Source organism: Pelodiscus sinensis, chromosome 3 (genome assembly GCF_052426305.1).
Source record: "Pelodiscus sinensis isolate ZL-2025 chromosome 3, ASM5242630v1, whole genome shotgun sequence".
Lineage (NCBI taxonomy): Eukaryota > Metazoa > Chordata > Testudines > Trionychidae > Pelodiscus > Pelodiscus sinensis.
This window is the reverse complement of record NC_143054.1, coordinates 2,393,927-2,411,430: the sequence shown is the minus strand read 5'-3', so window position 1 is coordinate 2,411,430 and position 17,504 is coordinate 2,393,927. Positions and strand designations below refer to the sequence as shown.

The 17,504-nt window shown below is 71.2% G+C and overlaps 1 protein-coding gene across 2 annotated transcripts; it reads right to left on the bottom strand.

The window, feature by feature from the left end:
• Nucleotides 1-981: 981 nt before the first annotated feature.
• Nucleotides 982-16,912, bottom strand: PRR30 (proline rich 30). Of its 2 annotated transcripts, XM_075914561.2 has the most exons (6): nt 16,084-16,912; nt 15,244-15,289; nt 15,097-15,154; nt 10,209-10,310; nt 6,458-7,602; nt 982-4,144 (listed from the first exon to the last, which is right to left on the bottom strand). In XM_075914561.2, exons 1-6 carry the CDS (start codon nt 16,189-16,191, stop codon nt 1,095-1,097), a joined length of 4,509 nt encoding a protein of 1,502 aa, XP_075770676.2. In that variant the 5' UTR covers nt 16,192-16,912; the 3' UTR covers nt 982-1,094. The 2 variants fall into 2 exon arrangements, with proteins under 2 accessions (XP_075770676.2, XP_075770674.2); XM_075914559.2 differs by lacking the exon at nt 15,244-15,289.
• Nucleotides 16,913-17,504: the final 592 nt, after the last annotated feature.

Sequence of the window (17,504 nt, the reverse complement as noted above, 5' to 3'; positions counted from 1 at the left end):
AGTAGGGGGAAATCGGGTGGGGGGGGTCACTGGCCAATGGGAAGCAGGACTGGCGAGGAGGGTGTGGGGGGGAACCGGCAGGCAGGAAGCAGGGATGGTCGGGGGAGATCAGGTCGGGGGGGACTGGCCAACGGGAAGCAGGGCTGGGAGGAGGGTGTGGGGGGGGGAAGGGCAGGCAGGAAGCAGGGATGGTCGGGGGAGATCGGGTGGGGGGGGACTGGCCAACGGGAAGCAGGGCTGGGAGGAGGGTGTGGGGGGGACCGGCAGGGGGGAAGCAGGGATGGTCAGGGGAGATCAGGTGGGGGGGGGACTGGCCAACGGGAAGCAGGGCTGGGAGGAGGGTGTGGGGGGGACCGGCAGGCAGGAAGCAGGGCTGGCCGGGAGGGTGTGGGGGGGAACCGGCAGGGGGGAAGCAGGGATGGTCGGGGGAGATCAGGTGGGGGGGGACTGGCCAACGGGAAGCAGGGCTGGCCGGGAGGTGGCGGGGGAGTGGGGCTGGCCGGGGCAGAGGTAGCAGGGGAGAACCGGCTGGCAGGGAGCGGGACTGGCCCGGGCGCACACAGATCCCAGGGCGCTTCCCGTCCCACACACGGTCCCGGAGACGCACGAGCGAGTCCGGCCCCGGGGATTCCCTCCTGCCCCCACTCCCCCCGGCGTAGCTGCGTCCTGCCCGGCTGGCATCACACGTCGGCCGGCCAGCCAGGCAGTTCGTATCTAGGCCCTGCCACTGCCAATATCAATCACACGGACCTAAGACCATGCTGGGCATTGTGTGTCTGCCATTCTCTTCATTTGCTTCCCGGACAGAAGCCTCCAATACTGGACTGTCCGGTTCAAAACCAGACACCTGGCCACCCCACCCACGGTTACCCTGTGGGGAGCTGAGTAGTGACAGGGGGGCAGAACCCACCCAGCATCTGGGACCCCTGCCAGGGGCTCAAGTGGCACGGCCAGGACGCCCCCCAGTCATGCCAGGAAGCCTCGGGTCCAGCCGGATTTATTTGCCTCCAGGCGTGAAGAGCAGGTGGATGGAGGTGCCTGGCCCCTGGGCCTGCTGCCTGCCCACGGTGGCCCGTGGCACCAGGAGGCTTGGATCAGTTGGGGACCACAGGGCTCCGGGGGCGCTGGGTGAAGGACCCCGATCGCCTGAGGGAGGCACTGGCCTTGGCTCTGCCCTGGCCCTTGCCCCTGAGCCTGGCACAGACCCGCTGGACAGAGCTGACCAGTCTCTTAAGGATGGTGTCTCTTGGCGGCTGGCGTGGGGCGGGCGTGGGGCTGGCTCCCCGTCGTGGTGCCGCTGGCTGGGGCTGGCTCTGGGGCGCTGGTGCCTGCAGCGCTGCCTGAGGTGGGGCGTGGACACAGCTCGGGTCTCTCAGTCGTCTGGGGTCCTGGGGAGGCTCCGAGGTCCTGACGGTCGTGGCTCCGGGCAGCTCCATGGTGCTGTCAGAGGCAGAGCCCTCCTGGAGCCAGAAGGCAGCAGCCCTGCGCTGGGCTCCCTGCAGCAGGGGCATGGCCCCCAGGCTGGAGTGAGGGGTGGTGGGGTGCCGGGGGGCACCAGGCCTGGCAGCCTGGCTGCTTGTTCTGCAGGGAGGCTGCCCTCTGGGGGGCTGGACGCCATGGGCCCCTTTGAGGCCTGGCTGGCTCGTGGGCTGCCTGGGCCCACCAGGTGCCCCCTCCCTGGTCCTGCCAGGCCCCACCTTGCTGGGGGGCTCCTGGATCAGCTGCCATTTACTGGCCTGTTTCCTCTTGATCTTGAGCAGAAAGCCCAGGCTCATGCGGAGGCGGCCGTGGCCCCCCCGGCCCTGCCCCACGCTCAGCTTGGGGTAGACGACGAGGCGAGGGCTGCGCTGGGCCTGGGGCGCGGGGTGGTGGGGGCAGGCACGCTCCAGGCAGCAGCAGCACTGCAGGCAGACGGGGTACTCCACGCTCAGCTGGCCCCAGCTCAGGAGCTGCAGCTGCAGGTCCTGTGCCGCCCGCTCGGTGCCCAGCGAGTTCACAATGGAGCGGATCAGCCACTCGGGGCTGGCAGGGGTGCCCTGGGAGGGCTCGGCGGGGGGAGGGCAGGAGGGGCCCCCGCTTCCCTGGGCCCCTCGCATGGGGTGACTGTCCATCCGCAGGACGTGCTTCCTTGGGCGCCGCTGCCTCCTGCCTGGGGCCCGGCTCTGGGATGCGATGGTGGTGCGCCCTGGCTGGGGCCGGGTAGCGTCTCCCCAGGTGACTCCAGGATGCATGAGATGTGGGGAGTGTCGTGGGCCACTCTGTGCTCTGAGCTGCCCTGCCCTGCCCCTGGAACCTGGCAGGCCCATTGCCTCGGGGAGCAGCGTGGGGGGCAGGGGCATTGCCCCTGACAGCCCCGGACTGGGCACTTGCAGTGGGGCGTGGGCACCGTTGCCCTTCTGAACACAGAGCTGGAATGAGGGCTGGCTGGCTGGGGCATGGCCCGGGCATGGCTGGTGAAGCCAGGTGGTTGGTGTGTGGCCCAGAGTGGGCAGCTGGCTGCATGGTGCTTGGCCCAACATGGGCGGCTGGTGCAGAGGCTGGCTGGCTGGGGCATGGCCCGGGCTGGGCTGCACGTGGCATGGCTGGTGTAGAATCCAGTTGGTTAGTGTGTGGCCCAGAGTGGGCAGCTGGCTGCATGGTGCTTGGCCCAACATGGGTGGCTGGTGCACAGGCTGGCTGGCTGGGGCATGGCCCGGGCTGGGCAGTGCATGGCCAGAAGTGGGCAACTGAGTTGGCAGTGCATGGCATGAGGTGAGCATCTGGTATAGCAGCTGGTTTGCTGATTCATAGCTCGGGGTGGGCAGGCGACTGAATGCGGAATCATCCGGGGTGGGTGGGTGGCTGGATGCGGCATGGTCCGGGCTGAGCAGGCAGCTGGATGCTGCGTGGCCCGGGGTGGGCGGGCGGCTGGATGCTGCGTGGCCCGGGGTGGGCGGGCGGCTGGATGCTGCATGGCCTGGGGTGGGCGGGCGGCTGGATGCTGCGTGGCTTGTGGTGGACAAGTGGCTGGATGCTGCGTGGCCAGGGGTGGGCAGGTGGCTGGATGCAACATGGCCCAGTGTGAGCAGGCGGCTGAATGTAGCATGGCCCGGGGTGGGCGGGCGGCTGGACGCGGTGTGGCCCGGGGTGGGCGGGCGGCTGGACGCGGCGTGGCCCGGGGTGGGCGGGCGGCTGGATGCGGCGTGGCCCAGTGTGAGCAGGTGGCTGGATGTAGCGTGGCCCGGGGTGGGCGGGCGGCTGGACGCGTCGTGGCCCAGTGTGAGCAGGTGGCTGGATGTAGCGTGGCCCGGGGTGGGCGGGCGGCTGGACGCGGCGTGGCCCAGTGTGAGTAGGTGGCTGGATGTAGCGTGGCCCGGGGTGGGCGGGCGGCTGGACGCGGCGTGGCCTGGGACAGGTGGCATGAACCGCTGCAGCGAGGCCTGGACCCTCCTGGGCAGTCCCCAGCGGCGCTGCACCTTCATGGTGAGGAGGTGGGACTCCAGATCCCTCTGGACGCTGCTGCTGAGGAAGGGCAGAGCCTGGGGCCCGACAGCCACGTCCCTGGGGTGCCGGGGGCCCGGGGCACCATGGCGGGGCGCTGGAGCCTGGAAGGCTGCCAGGGAGCGCTGCAGGAGGGGGGGCAGGCCCCACTGGTGCTGCAGCCTCTTGCTGCGGATGTGCCACTCCAAGCGGTCGCGGGTGGGGGTGCTCAGGAAGGGGGTATTCTGCTCGGCGAGCTCCACCCCTGGGCCCCCTTCAGTGCGGGGGGCCAGCCGGCGGGGGGCACGGGGGACCAGCCGGGCCAGAGACTGCGTGTAGAGGACGGGCAGCCCCCACCGCAGGAGCAGCCCCTTCTGCCGGATATGGAGCTCGATACGCCAAGCCGCCTCTGGCCCCAGGGCTGGGCACCTGCTGGGCCGGGGCTGTGGGCGCCTCTGGCCGGGGCGGAGCAGCTTGGGCAGGGCCGGCGGCTCCCCCGCACAGACAGCTTCCTGCGACGCACTCACCACGCCGGGCACGGCCCCCGCTCTGATCTCCAGGCACTTGCGGGCCCCGTGGGCCTGCAGCCTGGCCGCCGCCTGCGGGCTCAGCCTGCCCAGGCCAGCGCGGGGCAGGCCGAGGGGGCACACGCAGGGCTCCTGCCTCTGCCGAACAGCCTCAGCACCTGAGGGGACAGGAGGGGGGAGCGGTCATGGGCACCCGTGGCCCCTCCTCTGGCAGCTTCTGGGAGCCCCCATGAGCACTGGGAGCCCCCAGCCCTCCCTGGCCGGTCCCCATGCAGGAACCCGGCTAGCAAGCTGGCCCCAGGGCTCCCCCCAGGAGCCATCACCCGCCTTGGCCTCTGTGGCTCTGCTCCCTGCATCCCCCGGACAGGGGCAGCCACAGGCCTCTGGCACAAGGGGCAGTGTGGGGAGCAGCCCACCCCCACGCCAGGGATAGAAGTGCTGCCCTGTGCCCTATGTGGTACCCGGGGGGGAGGGGGGGGCGTGGAAGGTCCCCTGCCGGCCGGGAGCCACGTCCAGCCACCGATCTGCCGGCCGGGGCCCACGGCAGGGGGGGCCCAGCTGGGGGAAGAGCACAGGCAGTACCCCCATGGCCCGGACCCACGGCAGAGGGGAGCCCAGCTGGGGGAAGAGCACAGGCAGCACCCCCATGGCCCGGACCCACGGCAGGGGGGAGCCCAGCTGGGGGAAGAGCACAGGCAGCACCCCCATGGCCCGGACCCACGGCAGGGGGGGCCCAGCTGGGGGAAGAGCACAGGCAGCACCCCCATGGCCCGGACCCACGGCAGGGGGGAGCCCAGCTGGGGGAAGAGCACAGGCAGCACCCCCATGGCCCGGACCCACGGCAGGGGGGGCCCAGCTGGGGGAAGAACACAGGCAGCACCCCCATGGCCCGGACCCACGGCAGGGGGGAGCCCAGCTGGGGAAAGAGCACAGGCACCTGCCCCATGGCCCGGACCCACGGCAGGGGGGAGCCCAGCTGGGGGAAGAGCACAGGCAGCACCCCCATGGCCCGGGCCCACGGCAGGGGGGGGCCCAGCTGGGGGAAGAGCACAGGCACCTGCCCCATGGCCCAGGCCCACGGCAGGGGGGGGCCCAGCTGGGGGAAGAGCACAGGCAGCACCCCCATGGCCCGGGCCCACGGCAGGGGGAGAGCCCAGCTGGGGGAAGAGCACAGGCACCCGCCCCATGGCCCGGGCCCACGGCAGGGGGAGAGCCCAGCTGGGGGAAGAGCACAGGCAGCACCCCCATGGCCCGGGCCCACGGCGGGGGGGGGGGGCCCCAGCTGGGGGAAGAGCACAGGCACCCGCCCCATGGCCCGGGCCCACGGCAGGGGGAGAGCCCAGCTGGGGGAAGAGCACAGGCAGCACCCCCATGGCCCGGGCCCACGGCGGGGGGGGGGCCCCAGCTGGGGGAAGAGCACAGGCACCCGCCCCATGGCCCAGGCCCACGGCAGGGGGGGGCCCAGCTGGGGGAAGAGCACAGGCACCCGCCCCATGGCCCAGGCCCACGGCGGGGGGGGGCCCAGCTGGGGGAAGAGCACAGGCAGCACCCCCATGGCCCGGGCCCACGGCAGGGGGGGCCCAGCTGGGGGAAGAGCACAGGCACCCGCCCCATGGCCCGGGCCCACGGCAGGGGGGGCCCAGCTGGGGGAAGAGCACAGGCAGCACCCCCATGGCCCGGGCCCACGGCAGGGGGGGGCCCAGCTGGGGGAAGAGCACAGGCACCTGCCCCATGGCCCAGGCCCACGGCAGGGGGGGGCCCAGCTGGGGGAAGAGCACAGGCACCTGCCCCATGGCCCGGACCCACGGCAGGGGGGGCCCAGCTGGGGGAAGAGCACAGGCAGCACCCCCATGGCCCGGGCCCACGGCGGGGGGGGCCCAGCTGGGGGAAGAGCACAGGCACCCGCCCCATGGCCCAGGCCCACGGCAGGGGGGGGCCCAGCTGGGGGAAGAGCACAGGCAGCACCCCCATGGCCCGGGCCCACGGCGGGGGGGGCCCAGCTGGGGGAAGAGCACAGGCACCCGCCCCATGGCCCAGGCCCACGGCAGGGGGGGGCCCAGCTGGGGGAAGAGCACAGGCAGCACCCCCATGGCCCGGGCCCATGGCGGGGGGGGCCCAGCTGGGGGAAGAGCACAGGCACCTGCCCCATGGCCCGGGCCCACGGCAGGGGGGGGCCCAGCTGGGGGAAGAGCACAGGCAGCACCCCCATGGCCCAGGCCCACGGCAGGGGGGGGCCCAGCTGGGGGAAGAGCACAGGCACCCGCCCCATGGCCCAGGCCCACGGCAGGGGGGGGCCCAGCTGGGGGAAGAGCACAGGCAGCACCCCCATGGCCCGGGCCCACGGCGGGGGGGGCCCAGCTGGGGGAAGAGCACAGGCACCTGCCCCATGGCCCGGGCCCACGGCGGGGGGGGCCCAGCTGGGGGAAGAGCACAGGCACCCGCCCCATGGCCCAGGCCCACGGCAGGCTTACAGGGCTGTGGCTTCCTCTCGCCGGGCGCTGGCAGCAGCAGGGCTTGGAGCAGCCGCAGGAGGGTGCTGGGGAGGGCCCAGAGGGGCCACGGTGCGTCCTGCTGGCCGTGCCCGTCCTTGTCCAGCCAGGCCTGCTTGCCCAGCGCAGCGGCACCCTCCTCTCCGGGCCCCCAGGGGGGCAGCAGCTTGGCCAGGGACTGTGCGAGCCACATGGGCAGGCCCCAGAGGGCGGGGCGCTCGCGGGACGGGCTGCTCTGGAGGCTGCGGGCGGACGAGGGCTGCATGGCTGGCGCTGCGGGGTGCTGCTCCTTCCTGGCCTGCTCCCAGGGGCGACGGGGCTGGGGCAGGGCAGCGCTGCCCTGGGACCGTCTCACCAGCCACGGCAGCGTCTCCAGCCGGCACTGGAAGCTCTTCCTGGCCACGTGGTGCTGCAGCTTGGCCACGCCGGCCAGCGTGAGGCCGCCCAGCACGGCCGGGCAGGGGGCCCGCCCAGAGGAGCCAGCTGCCGGGACGCACACATGGGACCCCTGGCTCCGTGGGGGGCTGGCTCCTGTTTTCTGCATCCTGCCCAGGCCCTGGAGTCTGTGGCCTGGTTCTGAGCCCCGCCTCGTGCCGATTGGCCCAGCCATGGGGCGGCGTGGGGCCGGGGCGGCGTGGGGCTTGCTCTGCACGTGCCACTCCAGCCGCTCCCGCCACGCGACGCTCAGGAAGGAGGCGCCGTCTGTGCTGAGCGCAATGCTGGTGCTGCTGCCGCTGGCTGCTGGGCCCGGGGCCGGCTCGCTGGGCCCCTGCTGGGCCAGGCACCCGGGGCGGGGCAGTGCGCTGCTCTGCATGGCGACCCCTAGGCCGCGCGGCGCGACCTGGCCCGTCCTCCCAGCCCAGCGGCCCAGGGCCTCCCCTGCGCGGTGCTTGGCGAGGGGCTGAGCGCTGCCAGCTGCTGAGTTTCCCTGGGCAGCAGCAGTTCCTGGGCAGCGCGATGGGGGCCCCTGGCCAGCAGGTGGAGGTGTCAGGGGCAGGGTGCCCCAGGGCTCCCGCAGCCTGGAGGCAGCGTCTCTTCCGGAGCAGCAGGCGCAGCTGCACAGCGAGGAGGGGCGGGAGTCCTCGGAGCTGCGGGCATCACTGGGGAACTCCGCTCGCCAGACTGCCCTGGAGGAAACAGACACAGGCAGCGGGGAGTGGGCGCCGGGCACCGGGCGGGGCAGAGCCGGCTGCAGGGAGGGATATGGGGCGCCGGAACACAGGAGGGTTTCTGGGGCACCGCGGAGGGGCAAATCAGGGCGGATTGCTCAGAACCAGGGAGACTTCCAGCCCCGGCCTCTCTGGGCACCAACCCAGCCCCCCCGAGGCTGCTGTTCCCGCGCTGGCCAGGGAGAAGTCCCACAAGCAGCCCCCTCAGACACCCCAGTGCTCCCTGTGCCCCCCAGACCCCGTCACACAGGGGAGAGGTTCTAACCCATCCCCCACCTCCCCTCAGACACCCCAGTGCTCCCTGTGCCCCCCAGCCCCCTCACACAGGGGAGAGGTTCTAACCCATCCCCCACCTCCCCTCACACACCCCAGTGCTCCCTGTGCCCCCCAGCCCCCCTCACACAGGGGAGAGGTTCTAACCCATCCCCCACCTCCCCTCAGACACCCCAGTGCCCCCTGTGCCCCCCAGCCCCCCTCACACAGGGGAGAGGTTATAACCCATCCCCCCCTCCCCTCAGACACCCCAGTGCCCCCTGTGCCCCCCCAGCCCCTCTCACACAGGGGAGAGGTTCTAACCCCTCCCCCACCTCCCCTCACACACCCCAGTGCTCCCTGTGACCCCCAACCCCCCTCACACAGGGGAGAGGTTCTAACCCATCCCCCACCTCCCCTCACACACCCCAGTGCTCCCTGTGCCCCCCCAGACCCCCCTCACACAGGGGAGAGGTTCTAACCCCTCCCCCACCTCCCCTCACACACCCCAGTGCTCCCTGTGCCCCCCAGCCCCCCCTCACACAGGGGAGAGGTTCTAACCCTCCCCCCCGACTCCGGACAGGCTCTCCCAGTGCCAAAGGAGCAGCCCCAGTCCCAGGGCGATTTACCCCTCAGGTCTCACCCCAGGGCTCGCTGGGCCCGGCCTTTGGCATCTCCCATCTGGGGGTTGCTGGTGCAGGAGGAAGAGGCCGGGAGGGGGGTGTGAAGGGAACAAGCGACCCCCCCCCACGGCTGGGTGCCGGGTGCAGGCGTGTGGGGGGTGGACAAGCTGCTGTCGGACCCGTCTCTGGCGCTCGCCCTGGGCCGGGCCGTCAGCCCTTCCGGGCCCCGCTCAGAGCGGAGCTGCTCCTGGCGGGAGGGGCGGGAGCGCAGACGGCGCCGGAGGAGCCCCAGGGCCCCTTCCCCTGCCCGCGGGGCAGGAATCCCGTTGCTCTCGCTGGGCGGCGCCTCCCGAGACGGAGTTTGGCGCGAGAGCCGGGCCCCTCCAGGCCGGACTCAGCGCTTCCAGCAGCCGCCAGGGCCCACGCTCCAGACCGATTTGCAGAAAAGTCCGTTCACCGCAGCTGGTGCCTGCCACGCGCCTGGTCTCTTGAACGTTCTTTGTGGGACCAGTCGACCTGACCAGCCTTTCCCAGTGCGATGGGGTGGGCAGGCCAGCCCCGCTGGGCAGCCACTGGGGGCTCTGGGGGCTGGGGCGACCCCTGCTGGCCGGTACCTGGAGCACTGCCCAGCAGGACGGCTGCCTACGGTCAGGTAGGCAAAGACCCAGCCTGTCCAAAGGGTTGAGGGCAGGCAGGGTCCAAACAAAGGAAGGGAGGTTTCGGGGAAGGGGCAGTTGCTGGCTGGGAAACATGAAGGGAACAGACTAAGCTGAGGGTTGAGGGGCGATGGACCCCCCCCCCCAAGGGGTCTGGGGCATCCTGGCCCTGACTCCTGCAGCCGCGTCCCGTCTGTGCTGGGCTGTCCCGGAGGGGCGATAACCCCCCGTTCTACCGGCCGGCGGAGCCTGTTCTGGCTGCTCCGGGGGAACCCGACTGGCCGTCACACCCCGTTCTTAGCTCCTCCTCAGCTCCTCCAAAGCCCAGACGTGGTCCGAAGGCCACTGTAGAACCGGCCCACCTCCGGTCAGACAGCCCCTGTGCTGCTGAGGAGGGGGAGGGCTCAGGGAAGAACCCCCAGTTGGGACCCTCTCGCACGGAGGAGACCTCTCCGGGGAGGGAACTCGGTCGTTAGGCGAAGGCGGGTGTTAGCAACGGGCCAGGCGGGCAGAGTTTCGGAGTCGCAATGCGTGGGACAGACGATGGTGCAGGGAGGAGGGGTGTGATCAGGAACTGGGGGAGCCTGGCCAGGACGGACGGGCTCCCCCTCATCCAAAGGGGAGCCCGACTGCTGGCACTTCCCATTAAGAAGGTGGTCGCGCAGTTGTTCCGAAGGGCGGGGGGTGCGGAGGAGCACAGGGATTGGCCAGAGACATGCCTTAGGGGAGGGTCTTACGAGTGCTTGCAGGACTTCTCCCTGGCCAGCGCGGGAACAGCAGCCTCGGGGGGGCTGGGTTGGTGCCTCGGAGAGGGGGCCCCAGGCCTGGGCTGGAAGTCTCCCTGGTTCTGAGCAATCCGCCCCGATTTGCCCCTCTCAGCGGTGCCCCCAGACCCCCGATCAGGGGGGTGAAGTGGGGGGCTCAGGGAGAGCAAGGGAGGGCCCCATGAAGAGTGGGCCCCACTGGCCTGGGTCTCTGCATCGCTGGTGGAGGGCCCTGCACCCCCCAGCCCGGCCTCCCCTCGCCGCCTTACGGGTTGGTAACGTGGTCCAGGTGCTGGGCGAGGTGCTGAATGTGCTGCTCCACCGTGCGCAGCGCGTGGCCCAGGGGCCGGTCCGGGGACAGCGCCAGGCAGCTGCAGGACAGGAACCAGCTACGGCAGCCGCGCTCACACCCCAAACCCTCAGACAGCCCTACCCCCGGCCACCCTACCCGTAGCCCATACAACATGACCCCGGCCTGCAGGTCCTCCAGACAGCCCCACCCCCGGCCACCCTACCCGTAGCCCATACAACATGGCCCCGGCCTGCAGATCCTCCAGACACCCCCACCCCCGGCCACCCTACCCGTAGCCCACACAACATGGCCCCGGCCTGCAGGTCCTCCAGACAGCCCCACCCCCGGCCACCCTACCCGTAGCCCACACAACATGGCCCCGGCCTGCAGGTCCTCCAGACAGCCCCACCCCCGGCCACCCTACCCGTAGCCCACACAACATGGCCCCGGCCTGCAGATCCTCCAGACACCCCCACCCCCGGCCACCCTACCCATAGCCCATACAACATGGCCCCGGCCTGCAGGTCCTCCAGACAGCCCCACCCCCGGCCACCCTACCCGTAGCCCACACAACATGACCCCGGCCTGCAGGTCCTCCAGACAGCCCCACCCCCGGCCACCCTACCCGTAGCCCATACAACATGGCCCCGGCCTGCAGGTCCTCCAGACACCCCCACCAAGATGGTCCCTGCTCCCAGAGAGGGCCTGGCAGGATCTGCACTGGGGGGGGGGCAGAGGGCCAGGCAGGATCTGCACTGGGGGGGGGCGGGGGCAGAGGGCCAGGCAGGATCTGCACTGGGGGGGCGGGGGCAGAGGGCCTGGCAGGATCTGCACTGGGGGGGCGGGGGCAGAGGGCCTGGCAGGATCTGCACTGGGGGGGCGGGGGCAGAGGGCCTGGCAGGATCTGCACTGGGGGGGCGGGGGCAGAGGGCCAGGCAGGATCTGCACTGGGGGGGCGGGGGCAGAGGGCCTGGCAGGATCTGCACTGGGGGGGCGGGGGCAGAGGGCCTGGCAGGATCTGCACTGGGGGGGCGGGGGCAGAGGGCCTGGCAGGATCTGCACTGGGGGAGCGGGGGCAGAGGGCCAGGCAGGATCTGCACTGGGGGGGCGGGGGCAGAGGGCCTGGCAGGATCTGCACTGAGGGGGGCGGGGGCAGAGGGCCTGGCAGGATCTGCACTGGGGGGGCGGGGGCAGAGGGCCTGGCAGGATCTGCACTGAGGGGGGCGGGGGCAGAGGGCCAGGCAGGATCTGCACTGGGGGGGCGGGGGCAGAGGGCCTGGCAGGATCTGCACTGGGGGGGGCGGGGGCAGAGGGCCTGGCAGGATCTGCACTGGGGGGGCGGGGGCAGAGGGCCTGGCAGGATCTGCACTGGGGGGGCGGGGGCAGAGGGCCTGGCAGGATCTGCACTGAGGGGGGCGGGGGCAGAGGGCCAGGCAGGATCTGCACTGGGGGGGCGGGGGCAGAGGGCCAGGCAGGGCCTGCACTGGGGGCGCAAAAGGCCTGGCAGGATCTGCACTGGGGGGGCACTGGGGCTGGGGTAGGGAGATAGGGTTGGGGTTGGGTTAAGGTTGGGGTTGGGGGTAGGGTTAGGGGTTGGGGGGTTGGAGTGGGGGTTGGGGGTTGGGGTTAGGGTTGGGGTTAGGGTAATGGTTTGGGGGTTAGGGTTAGGGTTGGGGGTAGGGTTAGGGGTTTGGGAGTTGGGGTGGGGGTTGGGTTTAGGGTTGGGGTTGGGGGTAGGGTTAGGGGTTTGGGGGTTGGGGTGGGGGTTGGGTTTAGGGTTGGGGTTAGGGTTATGGTTTGGGGGTTAGGGTTGGGGTTAGGGGTAGGGTTAGGGGTTTGGGGGTTGGGGTTGGGGGGTTGGGGTGGGGGTTAGGGGTTGGGGGTTGGGTTTAGGGTTAGGGTTTGGGGGTTAGGGTTAGGGTTGGGGTTTAGGGGTAGGGGTAGGGTTAGGGTTAGGGTTAGGGTTACCGTTAGGGTTAGGGGTTGGGGTTTAGGGGTAGGGGTAGGGTTAGGGTTAGCGTTAGGGTTAGGGGTTGGGGTTTAGGGGTAGGGTTAGGGTTAGGGTTACCGTTAGGGTTAGGGGTTGGGGTTTAGGGGTAGGGGTAGGGTTAGGGTTAGCGTTAGGGTTAGGGGTTGGGGTTTAGGGGTAGGGTTAGGGTTAGGGTTAGGGTTAGGGTTAGGGTTAGCGTTAGGGTTAGGGGTTGGGGTTTAGGGGTAGGGTTAGGGTTAGGGTTAGGGTTAGCGTTAGGGTTAGGGGTTGGGGTTTAGGGGTAGGGTTAGGGTTAGGGTTAGGGTTAGGGTTAGGGTTAGGGTTAGGGTTAGGGTTAGGGGTTGGGGTTTAGGGTTAGGGTTAGGGTTAGGGTTAGCGTTAGGGTTAGGGGTTGGGGTTTAGGGTTAGGGTTAGGGTTAGGGTTAGCGTTAGGGTTAGGGTTGGGGTTTAGGGGTAGGGTTAGGGTTAGGGTTAGCGTTAGGGTTAGGGGTTGGGGTTTAGGGGTAGGGGCTGTGCAGCAGCAGGGTGTAAAGAGGCTGCCCGGGGCACTGACCCTGCCATTAAGCTGTTCCAGTGCCCGGCACAACCCAGGCAGCAGGACAAGCCACCCTCATGCTGCGTGGCACCCGGCCGGCAGCTCTGCCCGTCCCTCTGCACCCCTCCCCCAGCTGGGGGATGCTGGAGGAACAGAGTTGGTGGGGGTGGAGAGCTGGACGATGCGGGTGGGTGCAGAAATGGAGGGCTGAGTCATGCTAGGGGGTGTGGGTAAGGGGGGGCTGAGGGATGCTGGGGGGTGCGGGGATGGGGTTGATGGACGCTGGGGGGTGCAGGGATGGGGGCTGAGGGATGCTGGGGAGTGCGGGGATGGGGTTGAGGGACGCTGGGGGGTGCGGGGATGGGGGCTGAGGGATGCTGGGGGGTGCGGGGATGGGGGCTGAGGGATGCTGGGGGATGCAGGGATGGGGCTGAGGGATGCAGGGATGGGGGGCTGAGGGATGCTGGGGGATGCAGGGATGGGGCTGAGGGATGCTGGGGTATGCAGGGATGGGGGGCTGAGGGATGCTGGGGGATGCAGGGATGGGGCTGAGGGATGTCCGGGATGCAGGGATGGGGCTGAGGGATGCTGGGGGGTGCGGGGATGGGGCTGAGGGATGCTGGGGGGTGCGGGGATGGGGGGGCTGAGAGATGCTGGGGGGTGCGGGGATGGGGGGCTGAGGGCTGCTGGGGGATGCAGGGATGGGGGCTGAGGGATGATGGGGGCTGAGGGATGCTGGGGGATGCAGGGATGGGGGCTGAGGGATGCTGGGGGATGCGGGGATGGGGGCTGAGGGATGCTGGGGGATGCGGGGATGGGGGCTGAGGGATGCTGGGGCTTGGGGGGCTGAGGGATGCTGGGGGATGCGGGGATGGGGGCTGAGGGATGCTGGGGGATGCAGGGATGGGGCTGAGGGATGCTGGGGGGTGCGGGGATGGGGGGCTGAGAGATGCTGGGGGGTGCGGGGATGGGGGGCTGAGGGCTGCTGGGGGATGCAGGGATGGGGGCTGAGGGATGCTGGGGGATGGGGGCTGAGGGATGCTGGGGGATGCAGGGATGGGGGCTGAGGGATGCTGGGGGATGCGGGGATGGGGGCTGAGGGATGCTGGGGGTTGGGGGGCTGAGGGATGCTGGGGGATGCGGGGATGGGGGCTGAGGGATGCTGGGGGATGCGGGGATGGGGCTGAGGGACGCTGGGGGATGCGGGGATGGGGGGCTGAGGGACACTGGGGTATGCAGGGATGGGGGGCTGAGGGATGCTGGGGGGTGCGGGGATGGGGGGCTGAGGGATGCTGGGGGGTGCGGGGATGGGGGGCTGAGGGACGCTGGGGGATGCAGGGATGGGGGGCTGAGGGACGCTGGGGGATGCGGGGATGGGGGGCTGAGGGATGCTGGGGGATGCAGGGATGGGGGGCTGAGGGACCCTGGGGGATGCAGGGATGGGGGGCTGAGGGACGCTGGGGGATGCGGGGATGGGGGGCTGAGGGACCCTGGGGGATGCAGGGATGGGGGGCTGAGGGATGCTGGGGGGTGCGGGAATGGGGGGCTGAGGGACGCTGGGGGATGCGGGGATGCGGGGATGGGGGGCTGAGGGACCCTGGGGGATGCAGGGATGGGGGGCTGAGGGATGCTGGGGGATGCGGGGATGGGGGCTGAGGGATGCTGGGGGTTGGGGGCTGAGGGATGCTGGGGGATGCGGGGATGGGGGCTGAGGGATGCTGGAGGTTGGGGGGCTGAGGGATGCTGGGGGATGCGGGGATGGGGCTGAGGGACGCTGGGGGATGCGGGGATGGGGGGCTGAGGGACACTGGGGGATGCAGGGATGGGGGGCTGAGGGATGCTGGGGGGTGCGGGAATGGGGGGCTGAGGGATCCTGGGGGATGCAGAGATGGGGGGCTGAGGGACGCTGGGGGATGCGGGGATGCGGGGATGGGGGGCTGAGGGACCCTGGGGGATGCAGGGATGGGGGGCTGAGGGATGCTGGGGGGTGCGGGGATGGGGGGCTGAGGGACGCTGTGGGATGCGGGGATGGAGGCTGAGGGACCCTGGGGGATGCAGGGATGGGGGGCTGAGGGATGCTGGGGGGTGCGGGAATGGGGGGCTGAGGGACCCTGGGGGATGCAGGGATGGGGGGCTGAGGGACGCTGGGGGATGCGGGGATGCGGGGATGGGGGGCTGAGGGACCCTGGGGGATGCAGGGATGGGGGGCTGAGGGACGCTGGGGGATGCGGGGATGCGGGGATGGGGGGCTGAGGGACGCTGGGGGGTGCGGGGATGGGGCTGAGGGTTGTTGGGGGTTCAGGGCCGAGGGGGTCAGATGGGGTGGCAGGGGGCGCACACCTCGTCCCTGCGCACATCTCTCCGTCCCTGGCCTCCTGCTCCCGGAGCGCAGAGGGGGCTGGGGAGACACAAAGCAGAGCGTGAGCTGCTGGAGGCTGCGGGGCGCCCTGATTTCTGCAGCCGCAGGGGCGCGAGGGGGCTGCTCACCTCGCTCTGCTCGCCGGCGGCTCCTCTGCCTCGTCCTGCGCTGGGCCTGCCGGACACACGCGCTGCCTCAGGTTTCTGCTGGGCCTGCCCCGCCTGCCCGGCAGGACCCCTGCCCAGGGACCCCCTAGAGCCCCCCACGTGTGTGGCCCATCTCAGAAGTCATGTGGCGGGTGGGGACTGAGGGGTCCGGAGTGTGGGGGGGCCTCAGGGCTGGGACAGGGGGTTGGGGTGCAGGGGAGTGAGGGCTTTGCATGGGGTGCGGGCTCTGGGGTGGGGCCAGGGACGAGGGGTTCAGGGTATGGGAGGGGGGCTCGGAGCCTGGACAGAGGACTCCCTGCAGCAGCCCCTGGGCTGGGGGAGGGGCGCCTCTGCCCCCTGCTGGGGCTGGGGGCTCCCCGGCTGCTGCAGGTGTGGGCCAGGCCGGGCAGCTGCCCATGGGTACGTCTATCACTTCGCGGCTGGCCTGGAGCCAGGGGCCGCTGGGCACTGCCAGGGGCCACTCTCCTTTTACAGCCTGCCCCCCGCCAGCCTGTGCATGGCCAGGGGCACCCCGATTTCTGCGTGCCCCTGGGGCAGGTGGGAGAGCCCCCCCGCCCTGCACTGCTGGCTCTGGGTTCTCCCTGGCCCCTGCCCGGGGAGGCAGCGCCCTGCAGTTTGGGGTATTTGCACCGGTGACCCTGACGAGGCAGGAACAGTTTCACTGTGACTGCTGCAGACTGGGGGGCAGTATCCCCAAAGTGTCAGCCCCCCTAACATTAATGAATCCAGGGCCCAGAGCACAAGGGGGGCTGGCTCCCTGCCCCCTGTCCTGCCCTCCACCCAGCCCGGCATCTGGCTCACCCCCAATGCTGCCAGGGTCCGAAGAGCCCAGAGCCCAGCCAGCAGCAGCCCAGCCCTCAGCACGGCCAGGGGGGCCCCCGAGCTCAGCCAGCGGAGCAGCTCGCTCATGGCCTCCGGGGCTCAGAGAGCAGCAGGGGCTCTGAGCCGCATCACAATGGAGCTGTGCCAGGCCAGCCGGCCCTGGGGCTCGGCAGACACCCGCTGATGCAGCTGGGACCTCACAATAGGGCACAGAGCTGGGCTGGCAGGTCTGCCGTGCGGGGTCCCCAGGGCCAGGGGCGATGCCGGGCCGGTGGGATGGGGCGGGGCGGGGCGGGGCGGGAGAGCTGCCCCTGCAGGCAGCGCCGAACTGCCTCCGCCCGCCCAGAGCCCGCAGCGCAGACCCGGGCAGCCGGCGCCTGGCACCAGCACCGCACGCCCATGCATGCTGCTGCCGCGAGGCCTGGGGGCAGGCTGCCTGGCCCGACAGCCCTCTCCCGCCCCGGCCCAGGCCTAGAGCCTGCACACGCACCTTGCGGGGGGGGGGGCCTGTCAGCTGTGGAGCCCATCAGCACGAGCCTGTCCCCCCAGCCCCAGCCCAGCCCCAGCAGGGCGCCGGGGGCCGAGGCGGCTGCAGGGAGAGAGCTGGGGGATCTGCTGCCCCAAACCTCATTGCCAGCCCCACCCAGAGCCTGCACCCAGGCCCCTCAGCCCCTCGCAGGCCTGGTCTGAGCCCATAGGACTCACATCACGGGGCAGGGCACAGCCCGCCCTGCTGGGACTGACGGGACAGGCTGGGTGTCTGGAGGGGTGTGATGGGGGGGCACTTGGGGAGCAGGGCGATTGGGTGGGTGGGGGGCACTTGGGGGGCAGGGCGATTGGGTGGGTGGGGGGGGGCACTTGGGGGGCTGGGAGTTTAGGGGGGTGGTTGGGGGCAGGGTGGTCGGGGAGGACAGTGGAGGGGATGGGCAGTTTGGGGAGCAGTTGGTGGGCTAAGCGGGTGGTTGGGGGGCAGGGCGGTTTGGAGGGCGGTTGGGCAGTTGGGGGCTGGGTGGTCCGGGGCGGTTGGGGGCGGGGCAGTCGGGAGGTCTGGGGGGCGGGGCGGTTGGGCGGAGGGGGCGGGGCAGTTGGGGGCTGGGTGGTCTGGGGGACGGTTGGGGGCGGGGCAGATGGGCGGTTGGGAGGTCTGGGGGGCGGGGCGGTTGGGGGAGGGGCAGTTGGGGGCTGGATGGTCTGGCAGTTGAGGGCGGTTGGGCGGGCGGTGGGGCAGTTGGGGGCTGGGTGGTCTGGGGGACGGTTGGGGGCGGGGGGACAGGGCAGTCGGGAGGTCTGGGGGGCGGGGCGGTTGGGCGGAGGGGGCGGGGCAGTGGGGGCTGGGTGGTCTGGGGGGCGGGGCGGTTGGGCGGAGGGGGCGGGGCAGTTGGGGGCTGGGTGGTCTGGGG